At 48.7% G+C, this 16,234-nt stretch overlaps 1 protein-coding gene across 6 annotated transcripts; it reads left to right on the top strand.

The window, feature by feature from the left end:
* The first annotated feature begins 1,291 nt into the window (after positions 1 to 1,291).
* Positions 1,292 to 14,971, top strand: Josd1 (Josephin domain containing 1). Of its 6 annotated transcripts, none has more exons than XM_069999548.1 (5): positions 1,292 to 1,415; positions 2,369 to 3,041; positions 12,062 to 12,190; positions 12,321 to 12,515; positions 12,966 to 14,971. In XM_069999548.1, exons 2-5 carry the CDS (start codon positions 2,857 to 2,859, stop codon positions 13,063 to 13,065), a joined length of 609 nt encoding a protein of 202 aa, XP_069855649.1. In that variant the 5' UTR covers positions 1,292 to 1,415; positions 2,369 to 2,856; the 3' UTR covers positions 13,066 to 14,971. The 6 variants fall into 6 exon arrangements, with proteins under 6 accessions (XP_069855649.1, XP_069855645.1, XP_069855648.1 ...); XM_069999544.1 differs by lacking the exon at positions 1,292 to 1,415 and adding an exon at positions 1,832 to 1,861 and having other exon boundaries at positions 2,221 to 3,041; XM_069999547.1 differs by lacking the exon at positions 1,292 to 1,415 and adding an exon at positions 1,843 to 1,861.
* The last annotated feature ends 1,263 nt before the right edge of the window (positions 14,972 to 16,234 follow it).

Here is a 16,234-nt window from a genome sequence, read left to right as displayed (position 1 = left end):
GCTGGCTTTGAACCTCGATCCTCAGATCTCAGCCTCCTGAGTAGCTAGGATTACAAGCGTGAGCCACTGGCACCTGGCAAACCCTTCTGATCTCTTTAAAGCAAACAAAAACCAGGGGCTCACTATGTAATCCAGGCTGGTTTTGAACTCTGGATCGTCCTGCCTTGGCCTCCTGTATACTAAGATTACAACTGTGCACCACCATGCCTAACTTTCCTACCCATCTTTCTATCTACTTTTTGAAAATAGGATAGCCTAGGTTCAAATCCTTAATCTACTACAAAGTGGTCCTAAGTCACTCAATGAGGTATCTGGGGGAGGCTGGGGTGGGAGGGTACTGGGGCTTGAATTTAGGACCTTGTTCTCTTGTTTTTTTCCCTCGTGGCTGGCCCTCTGTCACTTGACTTGGGCCACACCTCCACTTCTGGTTAACTGTATTGGCTGCACGACAAGCTCTCAATAACTAATCTGTGTTATAACCATAATCCTACAGTGACTTAAAGTTACAAAAGTAGTATGCCAGGTGCCAGTGGCTCAAACCTGTAATCCTAGTTACTCAGGAGGCTGGTATCTGAGGACTGAGGTTCCTGCCAGCAGGGGCAGGAAAGTCCATGAAACTCATCTCTAATTAATCATCAAAAAGCAGGTGGTATACTGTGTCAGTCTTGAGCAGAAAGGGCCAGGCACAGCAGCACCCAGGCCCTGGGTTCAAGCCCCAAGACTGGTACACAAAAAAACCCAACCAATTCGTTTGAGGAATTAACTCAGATGTGTTAAGTAACACTGCAGACTGCAATAGTTCTTAGAGCTTGTTTGGAGAATGTTTTCCCTAGAGGGAGCAGTTTCAGGAGAAAGGCTCACAGAGCGGTGAGAGAGGGGTCACACCTGGCCTAGGCAGCCATCATCTAATCAACGTTGGGCATCAACAGGACCACAGATGCCACAGCCAGATGGCCCTCACAGGCTAGACTGGTCATGAGAGTTGTGGGGGAGCAAGATCAAAGAAATGACTGAACTGCGAGTGCGCGTTTTTATTCTTTTTATCCAAAAGGAGGACATTTAACCCGGATAGGGATGCTTGTCACACCAGCCAACAATGGGGGGGGGGGAAGCCACGTGACACTGCAAGTAGTGTGTCTCTGACTCACACAACGTGCTTGAGAAAATGCGGGGGGGAGGGGGGACATCCGTGACCGCCACCATGGCAGCGGAGTGCAGGGCAGAAGGGCAGCGGTTTGCGCGCAGGGAATCCGCATCTGACACCAAGGAACGGACACAGGCCTCTCCACTGGAAATGCGACTCCCGAGCGAGCACTTACCCTCGGCCATCCCGGGAAGCGCGAGCCGCTCGGGCTCAGCGCTGACCCAGAGAGACTGCGCCCGACCGCGTCACTACCGAGTTTTGGAAACACCGGGTGAGCGGCGCGCGACACACACATGACACGTCACGGCAGGAGCCGAAGTCCAAGCTCACGACGCCCAGGCCGGAGTGGGGAGCACCCGGGAGGGCGGCGCAGGGCAGCCCGGGGTCCCGCGGCCGTCCCGGAACAGCGCCGCGGTCCGGAGGAGGGCGGGGCGAAGCGGGACTCCCTGGCAGGGCGGAAACAGCCCAGGGGCCAGACAGCGATCAGCCCGGTTGCCGCCGCCAGCGGGCTCCGCAGCCCCGCCATCTGGCAACCCGCCGATCCCGGCAGCCCTCGGGCCGCTCCACGCTGCCAGCGCCGGCCCCGCACGCGCGCGGCGGCCGCGGCGCTGGAGGAGCCGGCGCTGGTGACGTCAGGCGTGACGCGCGAGGGCGGGACCGTCGCGGGAGGGCGTTCAGGAGCGCGCGCCGAGCCGGGGCGGCCGACGTCGGGTTCAGGTGCGCGCGCCCGCCCGCCCGCCCGCGCGCGCGGCCCAGGTGGCGGTCCACAGCTCCAGGTGGCGGTGGCCCCGCGGCGGTGAGAGGGCGGCTGGCGGCCCGCGGCGAGTCTGTCTCGGCGGGGCAGGGCGCCGGGTGGTGGTCACGGTGGAGGGGGGAGAACCGGAGGGCGCCTGGGCTCCGGTTCACGTGACGGCGGGGAGGTCGGGGTCGGGGCGGCGAGCCCGGTGGGTCCCCGCTGGCGGGAGGGCGCGGCGAACGTCCGGCCCCACCCTCGAGGGCCTCCGCCGGCGCTGGACCTGCCCGCGGGCGGGGGCCGGGTGCGCCCGCGGCGCTGACCCGAGTCGTCTCCTCCTCAGGGCGGCGACGAGAGGACGAGCCCCAGCTTCCCGGGGAGCCCTGCCCGCCTGCCCGCCTCGTCACCGCGCCCGCCCCAGGGCATGGAGGGCTGCGCCCGGGACCCCGGCGATCCCACGAATTGAACCGTGCGTTTATCCACACCCCTAGGCTTTGCCTTCGGAGCCGGTGGCGGCCTCGTGATCGGAACGAAATGGAAGAAAAAGAGCGATGTGACCAAATCCCTTCGCTCCTCCCGCATTGAGGCCTAGCTGGCATTTGCAGAGAGGAAAAAGACATCAAGAAAATCGAGTTTGTTTGTTTGTTTGTTTGGAAACGGGGGGCGGGAGGGGGGCTGTGCAAAAGGGCAAACAACGTCGTACGTTTTATATGATTTTTTAAAAAATTCTGAACTTTGACAGGGCTGGCAATATAAACTAAAGTTATTTTTCTATTGAAAAGAGGTGGATTTTTTTTCCCTCCCCCTTTTGATCGCAAGCAGCCGTTTCTCCCAGTGACAAAGCATAAATTATGGACACCAGAAAGTAAGGTGGACCTCAGGAATCCTGAAAAGACAGCAGTGTACATCGTCCTCTGGAGGAAGAGGGGGGTGTTTTCAGCCCTCTCTGGACCCTCAAACGGAAAAAACAACAAAAAACATGAGTTGCATGCCATGGAAAGGAGACAAGGCCAAATCTGAATCCTTGGAGCTGCCCCAGGGGACCCCCCCCCAAATCTACCATGAGAAACAGCGCCGCGAGCTCTGTGCCCTCCACGCCCTCAACAACGTCTTCCAGGACAGCACCGCCTTCACGCGGGAAACGCTGCAGGAGATTTTCCAGAGGTAGGGTGCCCTTTCTTGGCAGCTGGATGCCCACTTCTTCAGTATTTTTGAGTTTGGGTGGGTGGGGCAATGGCTTAGGGACATAAACTTTCATCCCTGCACAGTTTAGCTAGATGCCATCAGCAGGCATAAGGGGCACAGGAATGAGAGAATTGCCACCTGATATGGACCACTTGCTAGGGAATAATAGCCTGCCATCCAGCCTATGATTACTGCTATCTCCAGTAAGCAGCCCTGTGGAACCCATGTTATAGTAATTCTTTGTTTTTGAGTGCTAACACTGGGGCTTGTGCTAACACTCCAGGCCTAGGTGCTGTCCCTTAGTAGTTGGTGCTCCACTACTTGAGCCATACTTCCACTTCCAGCTTTTTGCTGGTTAGTTGAAGGTAAGAGTCTCACAGACTTTCCTTCCCCAGACAGGCTCCAAACCTGAATCGTCAGATCTCAGCATCCTGAGAAGCTAGGATAACAGGCATGAGCCATGAGTACCTGGCTTATCAGTATTATTTGTAATTTGTGATGAAGATGGCTGAGTGAAGTGCACGAATTTGTCCAGGGTAACATAAGTGTTGGAGCCAGGGTTGAATTCAGATTTGTATCTCTGCTGTTGGCAACTGAGTTTGAATAATACTTCCTCTCTCAAGCCCTGACACAAAGGAGTTTACAGTCTGGAAGCAGATAAGAAATGTCACCTGTCACCGAAGGTGTAATGTGATGGCTAGCGTGAGAAAGGTATACTCATGGTGTTTAGGTTTTTGGAGATACAGTGTGCTGGCCTTAGTTTTTTTTTTTTTTTTTTTAATACATTCTTTGGCCTTCTGTTGTTTTACTGATAGAGAAATGGGTAGAAAGGTCAGGTTGTTAGTGCAAGTAGCTTTTAACTAGCATAGTTATCATTTGAAGCTAACTCCAGATCCATCCCTCTTTTCACTTTTATTTATTTTTGGTGCTGGTCCTGTCCTGTCAGGACCTGGGTGCTGTCCCTGAGTGTTTTATTGCTCAAGTCTAAGGCTCAGCCCTTGAGCAACAGTTCTACTTCTGACTTTCTGCTGGTTAATTGGAGATAAAGAGTCTCATGAACTTCTTCACTGGGCTGGCTTCAAACTGCATCCCTCAGATCTTAGCCCCCTGAGTAGCCAGAAATACAGGCATGAGCTACTGGCTTTCCTTTTCTACTTTTGTTCTAAATAGCATTTCTGTCTGATCTGCTTAGAATAAATGTCATCCTACAGTGGAAAGAAGTTTAGCTTTTTTTTTAATGGTATTGAGATTTAAATTCAGGATCTCATACTTCCTAAGCTCTTACTTGAGTCACAGTTATTTGAGATAGATTCTTGCTTTTTTTTTCTTTTTGTCCTGTTGGGCCTGGATCTTGATCTCCCTACTTATGCTTTACGTTACAGCTGCGATGACAGCCACCTGCTATCACTGCCAGCTTTTCTTACTGATTTGTTTTTTTACTACCCTCTTCCCACTGGTCTGGAACCAATATTCTCCTGATTTCAGCCTCCTGAGTAGCTGGGATTATAGGCCAGAGCCACTGACACCCAATAGTTCTGTTCTTTACTCTGATTTTCTAAAATTCTTTCACTAGTTGGGAGTGGTGGTGATGATATATACTTGTAATTCCAGAAATTGAGAGGAAAGAAGGTCATGAGTTTTAAGCCGGACTGTGCTACATAGAAAGACCCTGTCAATAAAACCCCAGAATTATTTTAAAAAATTACAGTTCTCTTACTAGTTCTCTTGAGAACTAGTTTTGCATTATCTGAGTAGACACTGCAGCATGTCTGCAGTCTATAAGAACTTCAGCAGTAAGCCTGTCTGATTATTCCAATTAGAGACTTAATCTTCAGGTTAGAGAAAACTCAAGAATTCTTTAAGCAGTGCATATTGACAGCTCCAGATGACCTTCACTTAGAGATGATATTTCTGCACACAAAAATGTGAATTACAGGGGCTGGAAAGGTAGCTCAGTGGTAGAGTGCTTGCTTTGCATGCATGAGGCCCTGGGTTCAATTCCTCAACACCGCATAAGCAGAAAAAGCTGGAAGTGGCACTGTGGCTCAATTGGTAGAATGTTAACATTGAGCTGAAGAGCTGAGGGACAGTGCCCAGGCCCAGAGTTCAAGTCCCACGACTGACAAAAAAAAAAAAAAAAGCTGGGAATATGGCTTAGTGGTAGAGTGCTTGCCTAGCATGCATGAAACCCTGGGTTCAATTCTTCAGTACTACATAGACAGAAAAAAGCTGGATGTAGCACTGTGGCTCAAGTGGTAGAGCACTAGCTTAGAGCATAGAGAGGCTTAGGGACAGAGCACAGGCCCAGAGTTTAAGCCCCAGGACCACCTCCCTTCCCCCCCCCCAAAGAAATGTGAATTACAGCCAGAAAGAGCTGTTTGGGAAACATAGGTATGGGCCATTTAACCTGAAAGAACACGTCTTTCTCTTTAGAGAATGGTAATCTGAATGTGTGCACAGATCTATAGTGAGAGCACTTATTCTCCAGTGTCACTCATAACCAGAGTAATGCCTTCACTACAGCAGGACAAATGTGTCCTTTGCATCAGAGTCATCCTGGCAGCAAATTGAGTTCATGCTTCAGGAAATGGGGCTGAGGAGATAAGTAATATGTTTCAAATCACTCAAGTCCCGTGACAAAAAGGAGGAGAAAGGACAAACACTTCTTTGCTCACAGGCCATTCATATTTCTTATATCCCTACATGTAAACTGTTTTCCCAATCTAAAACCAGGGAAAAGGATTCACAGCAAGCAGCTGAATGTGCTTGGTACTTTGCAAGAGGTGTAATGCTGAAGAGATCACTCACATAACCACTATGTGGAAAACACCCTTTTGAGTGCCTGTCTTATGCTAATTAAGTTGCATGTTGGTCTTGGGACTTGAACTCAAGTACTAAGTACTGTCCCTGAGTTTTTACCATTTGAGCCATAGCTCCACTTTTTGGTGGTTAGTTGGAGATAGAGTCTTAGGGACTTTCTTGCTGGGCCGGCTTCAACTGTGATCCTCAGATCTCAGCCTTTTGGGTAGCTAGGATTACAGGCATGAGCTACCAGCACTCAGCTCTATTTTCTGTTTTTCCAGGTGAGGAAATCATGGCACTCAGTTAGCTCACAAGTTGTTTATTTATTTACTTACTTATTGTGCCAGTCCTGGGGCTTGAACTAAGGGTGTGGGTGCTGTCCCTGAGATTTTTTTGGGCTTTTTTGTTTTTGTCTTTGTTTTTCTCAAGGCTAGCTCCACCATTTCAGCCACAGCTCCACTTCTGGCTTTTTGATGGTTAATTGGAGATAAGAGTCTTACAAACTTTCCTGCTTGGGCTGGCTTCAAACCATGATCTCTAGATCTCAGCCTTCTGAGTAGCTAGGATTACAGGTGTGAGCCACAAAACTTGGCTTAGTTCACAGTTACTAGTTACTAATGGCAGGATTTGATTCCATGCTTTATAATTATAGGGCTGCTTGCTTGCTACTGATGGGAAAGTCTTGTTGGAGTTTTGGATTAGTAGTTGTTTGCCCCTGCTAGAAAATAAGTGGAGTCAGTCCGGCATTGAAGGTGTAGACTATGGTCATTCAGTTAGTGGAGAATAACAGGGATTTTGCAGTAGTGTTTTCCCTGTGGGAACTGTCAGCTAACCACCCACATGAAAGCAGGGTCCTCTTCCTTTCAAAGTTTCACACATTCCACTGCACTGCTTTGCTTCCTGTCAACATACCATAAAGAACCACCTCAGACTAAAAGCCAGCCAGTGTATAAGAGAATTCCAGAAGTGGGATTCTTTTTTTTTTTTTTTTTTTTTTTTTTTTTTTTTGTCGGTCGTGGGGCTTGAACTCTGGGCCTGGGCGTTGTCCCTCAGCTCTTCAGCTCAAGGCTAGTGCTCTACCACTTGAGCTACAGCACCACTTCCGGTTTTCTGGTGGTTTATTGGAGATAGGAGTCTCACAGTCTTTCTTGCCCGGGCTGGCTTTGAACCGCGATCCTCAGATCTCAGCCTCCTGAGTAGCTAGGATTACAGGCATGAGCCACCAGCGCCCGGCCAGAAGTGGGATTCTATAAAGAACATTTCTATTTGGACTGATTCTGTGTGGATAGGTGGGAACAACAACAACCAAGTGTGGAAGGAATCCTGAGGAAAAGCAAAGCGGGAAGAGGTGAAAGAAAGAGGAAGGAATGTTTTAGACAAACATGGAGAGCTGCCTGCAGTGTGCCAGGCACTGGGAGGCACAGGAACAAAAACATGCCAGCTGCTGAGCAGGCCTGAAGCTCAGAGCCAGGAATGGGGAGCAGTTTTCACAATGGGAAGATGGTCTCTTTCCATCTCAATCTCAATGGTAAGAGAGGTAAAGCTGGTAAGTTTAAATAGCTTTACTTAGTTTATAGACCTAAAGTTCTATGGTGCTTTGAAGAGGGAATTAGAAAAGGGAAAAAGGTGTGGATAAGTGCTATTTTACTGAGAGGAAATTCATTCTAGCAGTTGAATCATAGCCAGATGAAGAGAGAAATAGGAAAGAAGGGTGGAGTTCCATGAGTCCTGGATGTGAGATAATGACTCACACTTGGAGTAGAAATAAGTAGACACTTAGAACTGATCTGAACTGGTCAGACATCAGGAGCCCCAGGATGGAAGAGTCAGGAATGATGAAGCTTGATCCCAGAGAAAAACAATTAGAGACACTGCTCAAATGTCATAGTGTGCATGCATGGGTGTGGGCAAGGGCACTTACCTGAAGATGTTAGTAGACACCTGGACTAGAGACCACCTTAGAGCTCGTCAGTTCTGACTGTGACAAGCATGGGCTTGTTACACAGCTCAGAACTTCTGTGCAATTCAGTAAAACACTCCTGAACTGGAGTTTGCCAGGGAGTCTCAAGGAAACTTTCTCTCAGGATCCAGTGGCGTGCAGTTGCAGAGTGGGTCCCAAGGAGTTCAGTATTGTCTCAGATGTAGAGACTGAATCTGGCTGTGCCTCTCACTACCTGTGGGTGACTGTGCAAGTCACTGTATCCTTTGCACCTCTGCTTCTTTATTTACAGTATCTCAAAAAATTGTTGGATTAAGTTATCAGCCCATTGAAGCAGTGAAGCCAGTAGACATTTGATTTTTTTTTTTTTTTTTTTGTCGTGGGGCTTGAACTCTGGGCCTGGGTGCTGTCCCTCAGCTCTCCAGCTCAAGGCGAGCCCTCTACCACTTGAGCTACAGCGCCACTTCCGGTTTTCTGGTGGTTTATTGGAGATAGGAGTCTCACGGTCTCTCCTGCCCGGGCTGGCTTTGAACCGCGATCCTCAGATCTCAGCCTCCTGAGTAGCTAGGATGAGCCACCAGCACCTGGCGACATTTGATTATTTTTAAAGTGAAAGTAAGGGCTGGGAAGGTGGCTTAGTGGTAGAGTGCTTGCCTAGCATTCATGAAGCCCTGGGTTCAGTTCCTCAGTACCACATAAACAGAAAAACCCAGAAGGGATGCTGTGGCTCAAGTGGTCGAGTGCTAGTTTTGAGCAAAAAATGTAGCTCAGGGACAGTGCCCAGGACCTGAGTTCAAGCCCCAGGACTGGCTAAGAAAATAAAAAACAAAGTAAAAGCAAATAAGTTGACATGATGGATGTGTTGGAAGGTAATCAGCCCTGTAGAAAGGGATGGAAAGTATTTCCTGTATTGCTCAGTTGGGCAACATGTTTATTCAGTTGTTAATGGCACTCTGAGGGATAAGAGTCAAAAGTAAAAAGAGTTCCAGGAATTTATTGTCTGGTTGGACTTACATAAAGTGTGACTTCTTCAACATTCCTATAAAGTAGAAGTATTTCCATTTTCTAGACGAGGTGGCAGTCTTGGAGACTCAGTCTCACAATTGGTATGGATGATGCTAGATGTGCATCCAGGTGTGTATGTGTGTGTCCTGTTTCAGAGAGTCAGGTCAGCTTCCGTGGGGTTGAGTTTGAAGAAGCGGTGGGATTTCACTTGGAGCTACAAGTAGGTGAAAGAACGGCTGGCAGTTGTACGTGCAGTGCCCTATATCCCAGGAGAGGGTGGAGGCCTCAGCTGGGCTCAGGTTGGGAGGTGGCCAGGAAAGGTAAGGTAGGCAGTTAGTTCCACCATCATTCCATAGAGGAGAGTGAAATGACGCCGTAGTGAGCAGGCCAGGAATGTACAGAGAACTGGTGGAAGGAAAGTTTGGAAGCAAGATCAGTTTAGAAAGCTCTTTCAGAAGTCTGGGTATAAGGCCTCAGTGAGGCTAGAAGCAATAGAAGTAGACAAAAAAGGATTTGAATCTGAGATATGAGGTGAAGGCCATGAATACCACTTGTGGGACAAATGTTCATGTAGTCACTTTGTCTTTGGGAACAAAATGTTGGGGGGAGGTTATGGGGGAGGGCTTGAACTCAGAGCCTTATGGCTCTTGCTTGGCTTTTTCTCTCATGACTGGTGCATTGCCACTTGAGCCGTGCCTCTGTTTCTGGCCTTTGCTAGTTAACTGGAGATAAGACTCTTGAATTTGTTTGTCCTTTAAACCTTGATCTGAATTCTCAGATTCAGCCTCCTGAGTAGCTAGGATTACAGGAATGAGCCACTGTTACCTGGATCTGAAACATCTTCTATAAATAACACCTTTTTCTGGAGGTTCAAGGTGAAGAATAACATATTAGGCACTCCTGGAATTCCTGTAGGAAACCGGTTTCCTCACTTGGCTCTAGATCCCCCAGTAAGGAGCAGGGAATCAGGAGAGTGTTACTTAAACTTGTGAGTGTGGTGGGAGGGAGGCAGATGGTGGGAATTGGAGACAGCCTTGTCCCTGGGTGGGGGTGGGGTTCTTCCTTGTAGTTAGTGGTCACTGTAAGGAATGAGAGGCTACTCAAGAGTGGGTAGAGGGAAAAGACCCATTAGAGCTTCAGCTCAGTCCTCTTGCCTGTGCTTTCTCACTGAAGGGGTGGTGGAGGGGTGGAGGACTTTGTCCTATTAAGCTATGTTTTAGCCCCAGGCCTCAGCTGGCCTTTTCCTCTTAGCAGCCTGCCCCCCCTATTCGCGTCTGATTCATGGGTCCTGGCTGTACAGTATCATAACTTCAGATATTCTCAATAAACTCAAGTTTGAATTCTAATTCGGATACTTCTTGATTGCAGATGGATAAGTTCATTAGAATCACCAAATATCAGGGTTACAAAGTAGAAATGATTTATATCCACATAGGTTTATTGTAAGGATTAAATGAAAGACATAGGAAAGCATAGTGCTTGGCCCAGGTTTTCAGCACATGGTATTTATTACAGGTTAAAGAACATTTGATTGCAGAGCGTGGAATCAGAATGCCCTTGTCACATTCTTCCATCTTTGCTCTGGAGACAAGCAGGTAGCTCTTTTACTTTTAAGAGAACTGATAATTCTAGAGGAAAATGCAGAATAACAAAATAAACACAAGAATGTCTGTCATATGTGAGGTGGGCTCCTTTTAGACCCCAGCAATACATTGAGAAGTAGAGAGGCCTCTGCTCTCCTGCTTGTGTGGAAAAGACATGAGAAAATGCATCCATATTAAGAAATGGCTATAATTAAGCCAAAGCTGAGTAGACAGGCAATGGCTGGGAGAAACAGGCAAGTGGTCAGAAAAGGCCTTTCTATAGTAGGAATAGTTGAGATCCTAATAACGAACAAAAGCAAGTGATGGTCTGAGTGAAGTACATTCCAGATGACAGGGTCATGAATGAGCTCTTTCTCACAAAGTAAGAAAGAGCTTTCTATGAAGGGCAGAAAGGAGGGGGCCCAGTAAGAGGTGGGAGGTGGGCAGGATGTTTATGTTGCGTATAAGGGCTGGGGGAGTTGATGGCTTGAAGCAGTGGTGGGAGTATGTTTGAAAACAAGCAGTATGGACAAAACTCAGCCGTAGAGCTCTTTGTCTGGCTTGGCAGGTGTGAAGCCCCAAAAAATCAGTGTTGTTATGTATGGAGAAAGTTTTTTGTTTGAATTCAGTGCCTGAGCACTGTCCCTGAGTTTTGTTTTTTTTTTGCTCCAGGCTAGTGTTCTACCCCTTGAGCCATAGCTCCCCATCTGGCTCTGTGTGTGTGTGTGTGTGTGTGTGTGTGTGTGTGTGTGTGTAATTGGAAATAAATCTCACACACTTAGTGTTCTACCCCTTGAACCATAGCTCCGTGTGTGTGTGTGTGTGTGTGTGTGTGTGTGTGTGTGTGTGTGTGTGTGTGTAATTGGAAATAAATCTCACACACTTTCCTGCCAAGGCTGGCTTCCAACAGGTGTGAGCCTCCAGTGCCTGGCACAATTGATTTTTGTTGTTGTTGTTGGTTGTGGGGTTTGAACGAAAGGCTTGGGCATTGTCCCTGAGCTCTTTTGATCAAGGGTAGTGCTGTACCACTTTGAGCCATAGTGCCACTTCCCATTTTTAAGTGGTTAATTGGAGATAAGAGTCTCATGGGGACTTTTCTGCCCAGGTTGGCTTCCAACTGCGATCCTCAGCTCTCAGCCTCCTGAGTAGCTAGGACTACAGGAGTGAACCACCAGTGTCTGGCTCTGGCTTGATAATTTTTTTTTTTTTTTTTGTCGGTCGTGAGGCTTGAACTCTGGGCCTGGGCGCTGTCCCTCAGCTCTTCAGCTCAAGGCGAGCGCCCTACCACTTGAGCTACAGCGCCACTTCCTGGCTTGATAATTTTTTTGAGAAAGAGTTTTACTAGGTTGCCTGGGCTGGTCCATAACTTGGTCTCCAAGTGCTAGGATTACAGGCACACATCAAAGGCAGGAAGGCTGCAGTAGAGTAGGGATTTCACCAATGAGACACTTCCACAGAACATTGTGTCCATTGACTTCACTTGCTGAAAGGCGGCAGGTAGGTCCACCCTCTCTGGAATTGTTTTCTATAAAAAGAGGGGTAATTCTTAGGGTAGGAAAAATACTAGGAAGGAACCACAGGGCAGCGATGTGCCGTGCCCTTCTGATAGTGCCACACTGGGGAGGTTGAGCAGACCAGCAAGTCTCAGCCCTGTTCTTGCCACATTTTAGATTGTCTCCAAACACCATGGTGACACCCCACAAGAAGAGCATGCTGGGAAATGGAAACTACGATGTGAATGTCATTATGGCAGCACTTCAAACCAAAGGCTATGAAGCTGTTTGGTGGGACAAGCGCAGGTAATGAGAACTGGTCTGACTTGATGGAGCCCAGCAGGGTGGTACAAGCCCCCAGTGCTGGCACTTCTGGCTTGACTTTGGGGGACCTCCAAGGTTGGCTGCCTCAGCCTGTCCCATTGTTCTTCTGCAGGGATGTTGGTGTCATTGCCCTCACTAATGTCATGGGCTTCATCATGAACCTGCCCTCCAGCCTGTGCTGGGGTCCACTCAAGTTGCCTCTCAAAAGGCAGCACTGGATCTGTGTTCGAGAGGTGGGAGGAGCATACTACAACCTCGACTCCAAACTCAAGATGCCAGAGTGGATTGGAGGCGAGAGTGAGCTCAGGTAATCTCCCTTGGGTGGCTAAGCTGCCAGCCCCTTTGTTTGCTAGATTGGATAAATTGAGTTCATCTCTGGTTACTTGACAAAGAAAATGAAGTTCCTACATCTCCCTGCCTTGCTTGGAATCACAGGGTCTCAGACTCGAAAGACCTTTAGGGCCTCCATCCCTTTGGTAGGCAGGTTCCACAGCTTGGGTGAGGCCACCATCATGTTCCTTCTATTCATTCAGAGAATGGCCACAGAGTTACTTTTGTGTCTTATTTCTCACAGAACTGGCTACTGTGGACAGTAATATATGGTTAGCTGGATGTTTGGAAACCAAACATGTAACCTTCCGAGAATCACTCCCCACTAGTATGCTTTAGGGTGGCCATGGACATCAAGGATGAGGATGCTGGGATTTCTCCACAATTCACCAGTTGACTTTCTCTCTTGCTATTCCTTCTTCTATAGGAAATTTCTAAAACATCATTTGCGAGGGAAGAACTGTGAACTCCTGCTGGTGGTACCTGAAGAGGTAGAAGCCCATCAGAGTTGGAGGGCTGATGTGTAGTCCAGTTCTACCCAGCCTGCCTCTTGCCTCAACCTTCAGCCCTCTGTGATGTGGGGTGGCCTGTAAGTGGGTCTGCCCTGCCTAGTTCCCCAAACATCTCATCGAGTTTCCCCTTCACATTTGCCAGTGCAGTAGGACAGATGTGTGGACTGTTCTAAGAACCACCCAGTTTTGTCTGTGCCTGGGAAGGAAGGTAGGAGCTCGGAGCACTTAGGGAAAGCCATTGAAAGAGAGCTTTTGTTCTGTTTCCGAGATGCTAGGTGAGCCTTGCAGATTTTTTCTTTTGAGAGCTTGATGGAGGTTCTGCTCCAGACGTCACTGCTGCTTCAGGCTCACGGAGGCCTCTTGCCTCCCCTGTGGCACGTGGGTCTGAAGACACTGAGAACCCAGTGACTGGCTCAAAGGACCCAGAGCATAGTGTCTCAGGAAACTGTCTCCAAAACACAGCAGTGGCACTACATGCCACCTGCGACCTGTAACGCCACCCCTCATCCCATTCTCTCTCCCAGCTGGCGCTCTACACTCGAGCCATGCCTCCAGTCCATTCCCTCACCCCATTTTAGAGAGTGGTTTATAGTCACCTTGGAGTTTTATGAGGAATTCTCTGGTATTTCAAGCAAGCATTCTAGCAAGGCAAAGGTGGGAGTTGCTGAAGGGAGTGTGGCCCAAGCTGTACAGGACATCATGGGTGGTTTAATTCACTCCAGTTTTGTCCCTATTATGTCACTACATTGGGTAGAATGCTCTCTGGGCCAAAAGACAAGGAGACAATTTTTCCAGTTGGCCCATTCTGGCAAAACCCCAATAAATTCCACTAATTGGGCTAGAGATGGGTGAGAAAAGTGGTGTTAAGTTCTGTGTTTATGAGTAGCTAGATACAAGTCCCAGGCTCAGAGGCCATTACTGACAAACAGTCATGGAGGTTAGTTAGGTACATCATGTTTTGTCCTTTTTGGTCAGTTTAGGACCAGCCCACCCCTACCTCTTGAGATAGTTGTAAGCCACTCTTCTCCTCTAACTTTGGAAAACATGACAGTGGAAATATGCATCCTACCACTTGTCATCACAGCGGCTGTGGGTGCAAGGCAGGTGGGGATGCAGGGGTGGGCAGGCCAACCCTTACAGATGCGTGGTCTTGGCAAGTCTGAGAGCTGCCCCACTGGCCAGACTTCTCTCCAGCAGCAGAGCCAGCCTGGGCCTGCATGTTGGTTCTGAGCAAGCTTAGTGGGGGGAAGCTGAGGCTCCCTTCCCGTGACTGGAGTGCATGTTTACACCAGCACTTTTTCTGCACATGTATCTTCAATCCAAGGCTGTTTTTTATGCCAAATTGTTTAACAAGAGGCCCAAGCAGCTACTCGTTATGCTCTCTCAGCAGCTGGCTGAAGTCTCTTCTGCTCCCTTTTCTACCCGACCTGCTTGGCACCACAGGGAGCTCTACCCCTGCACAATGACATTCCAACACCACCAGCCACAAGTTACAGCCAACACTGCTGATTGTCACAAGCAGGACCTTGGGTCCATTGGCACTGTCAGTGATAGTAAGCCATTTCCTGGGAAGAGGAGGAAGCTCCTCTCCACAAACTGCTTGGGCCTGTGCAAACGGCACTTCAGAGGACTCCTGTGCACGCAGAGTCCAGGAGCCAATGGATATGCAAAGACGCTTCAACATTTCAGGGCTGGTTTCTCTGTTCATATCCAATTCTGGTGCTTAGGACAGGGACCCATACTGATGCCCAAGGGCAAAAAGCCCCACTTCCTTTAAAGAAGTGGGTAGGTCTGACCCTGATGCCCAGTAAGGGCAACCCTAGGCTTTGTTTTTCTTGCTTTTATTCCCCTTTTTTGTTGGCCTTGTGCTGGGTTTGTTTACAAAGATGTATTTTGTTTAACCAAATATTAAAAAAGAAAATCTCTCCTTGTCTGAGTTCTATAATTTCGTGAAGGTAAAAACTTGGTGTCCGTCCGTCCTGAGGCTTGAACCCAGAACTCGGCTGTCTCTTTTGGTGACTGAGTTAAGTGTCTCACAGACTTTCCTGCCTGAGTTGGCTTTGAACTCCAATCCTCAGATCTCAGCCTCCTAGTTAGGATCACAGGTATGAGCCCCCAGTGCCCAGCAAACAAAAACTTCTTGTACTACTTTAGAAGCAGGATTACTTTTATAGCCTCACTCTTGTACCTAGCTACTCAGGAACCAGATCTGAAGATGATAATTTCAAGGCAGCCTGGCAGACAAATCAGATTCTATATCCAGTTAACTAGCAAAAAAACAGACCCCAGGGGCTGGGAAGGTGGCTCAGTGGTAGAGCGCTTGCCTTACATGCATGAGGCCCTGAGTTCGATTCCTCACCACCACATAAGCAAAAAGAAAAAAGCCGGAAGTGGCTCTGTGGCTCAAGTAGTAGAGCACTACTAGTAGCCTTGAGCTGAAGAACTGAGGGACAGTGCCCAGGCCCAGAGTTCAGGCCCCACGACTAGACCAAAAAAAAAAAACCAGACCTCTCACCTGAAAAAAATCCAGAGAAAACCTGTTTAATACATCAAAAGATGCAGCCTTGAGCTGAGCTTGGGGGCACATGTCTGGGGTGGTAGAGACCGGAAGGTAATGAACCCAACCTGGGCTACATAGACTCTGTCCTCAAAACCAAGGAGCTGCAGGGCTGACATGGTGGCTCAGTGGTAGAGTGCTAGCCTCACATGCATGAGGCCCTGGGTTCGATTCCTCAGCACACCATACACACATAAACAGAAAAGGCAGGAAGTGGCGCGGTGGCTCAAGTGGTAGAGTGCTAGCCTTAAGCTGAAGAGCTCAGGGACAGGGCCCACACCCACAGTTCAGGCCCCACAACCAACAACAACAAAAAACCCCTAAGGGGCTAGAGCTTCTTTGGTGGTGGTGGTAGTCCTGGAGCTTGAAATTAGGGCTTGGATGCTGTCACTATTTTGGCTCAAGGTTAGTGCTCTACCACTTGAATCACACCTTACTCCTTTTTGGAAGTTAGTTGGAGATCAAGTCTTCCTTCCTGGGCTGGCTCTGAACCCTGATCCTTACATCTTAGCCTCCTGATTAGCTAGGATTACGGGCGTGAGCCCCCCTTAGCACCTGGCAGCATTGTATCAGCATTGTACCTAGCTGGGTTGCTTGTATTTGTTTTTCCCACACCTTAACCCAGGG

The sequence above is a fragment of the Dipodomys merriami genome, unplaced genomic scaffold, assembly GCF_024711535.1.
Source record: "Dipodomys merriami isolate MVZ:Mamm:240054 unplaced genomic scaffold, mDipMer1.0.p SCAF_55, whole genome shotgun sequence".
NCBI lineage: Eukaryota > Metazoa > Chordata > Mammalia > Rodentia > Heteromyidae > Dipodomys > Dipodomys merriami.
Note: the sequence above shows the minus strand (reverse complement) of the source record. Positions and strands in the feature narration are given on the sequence as shown.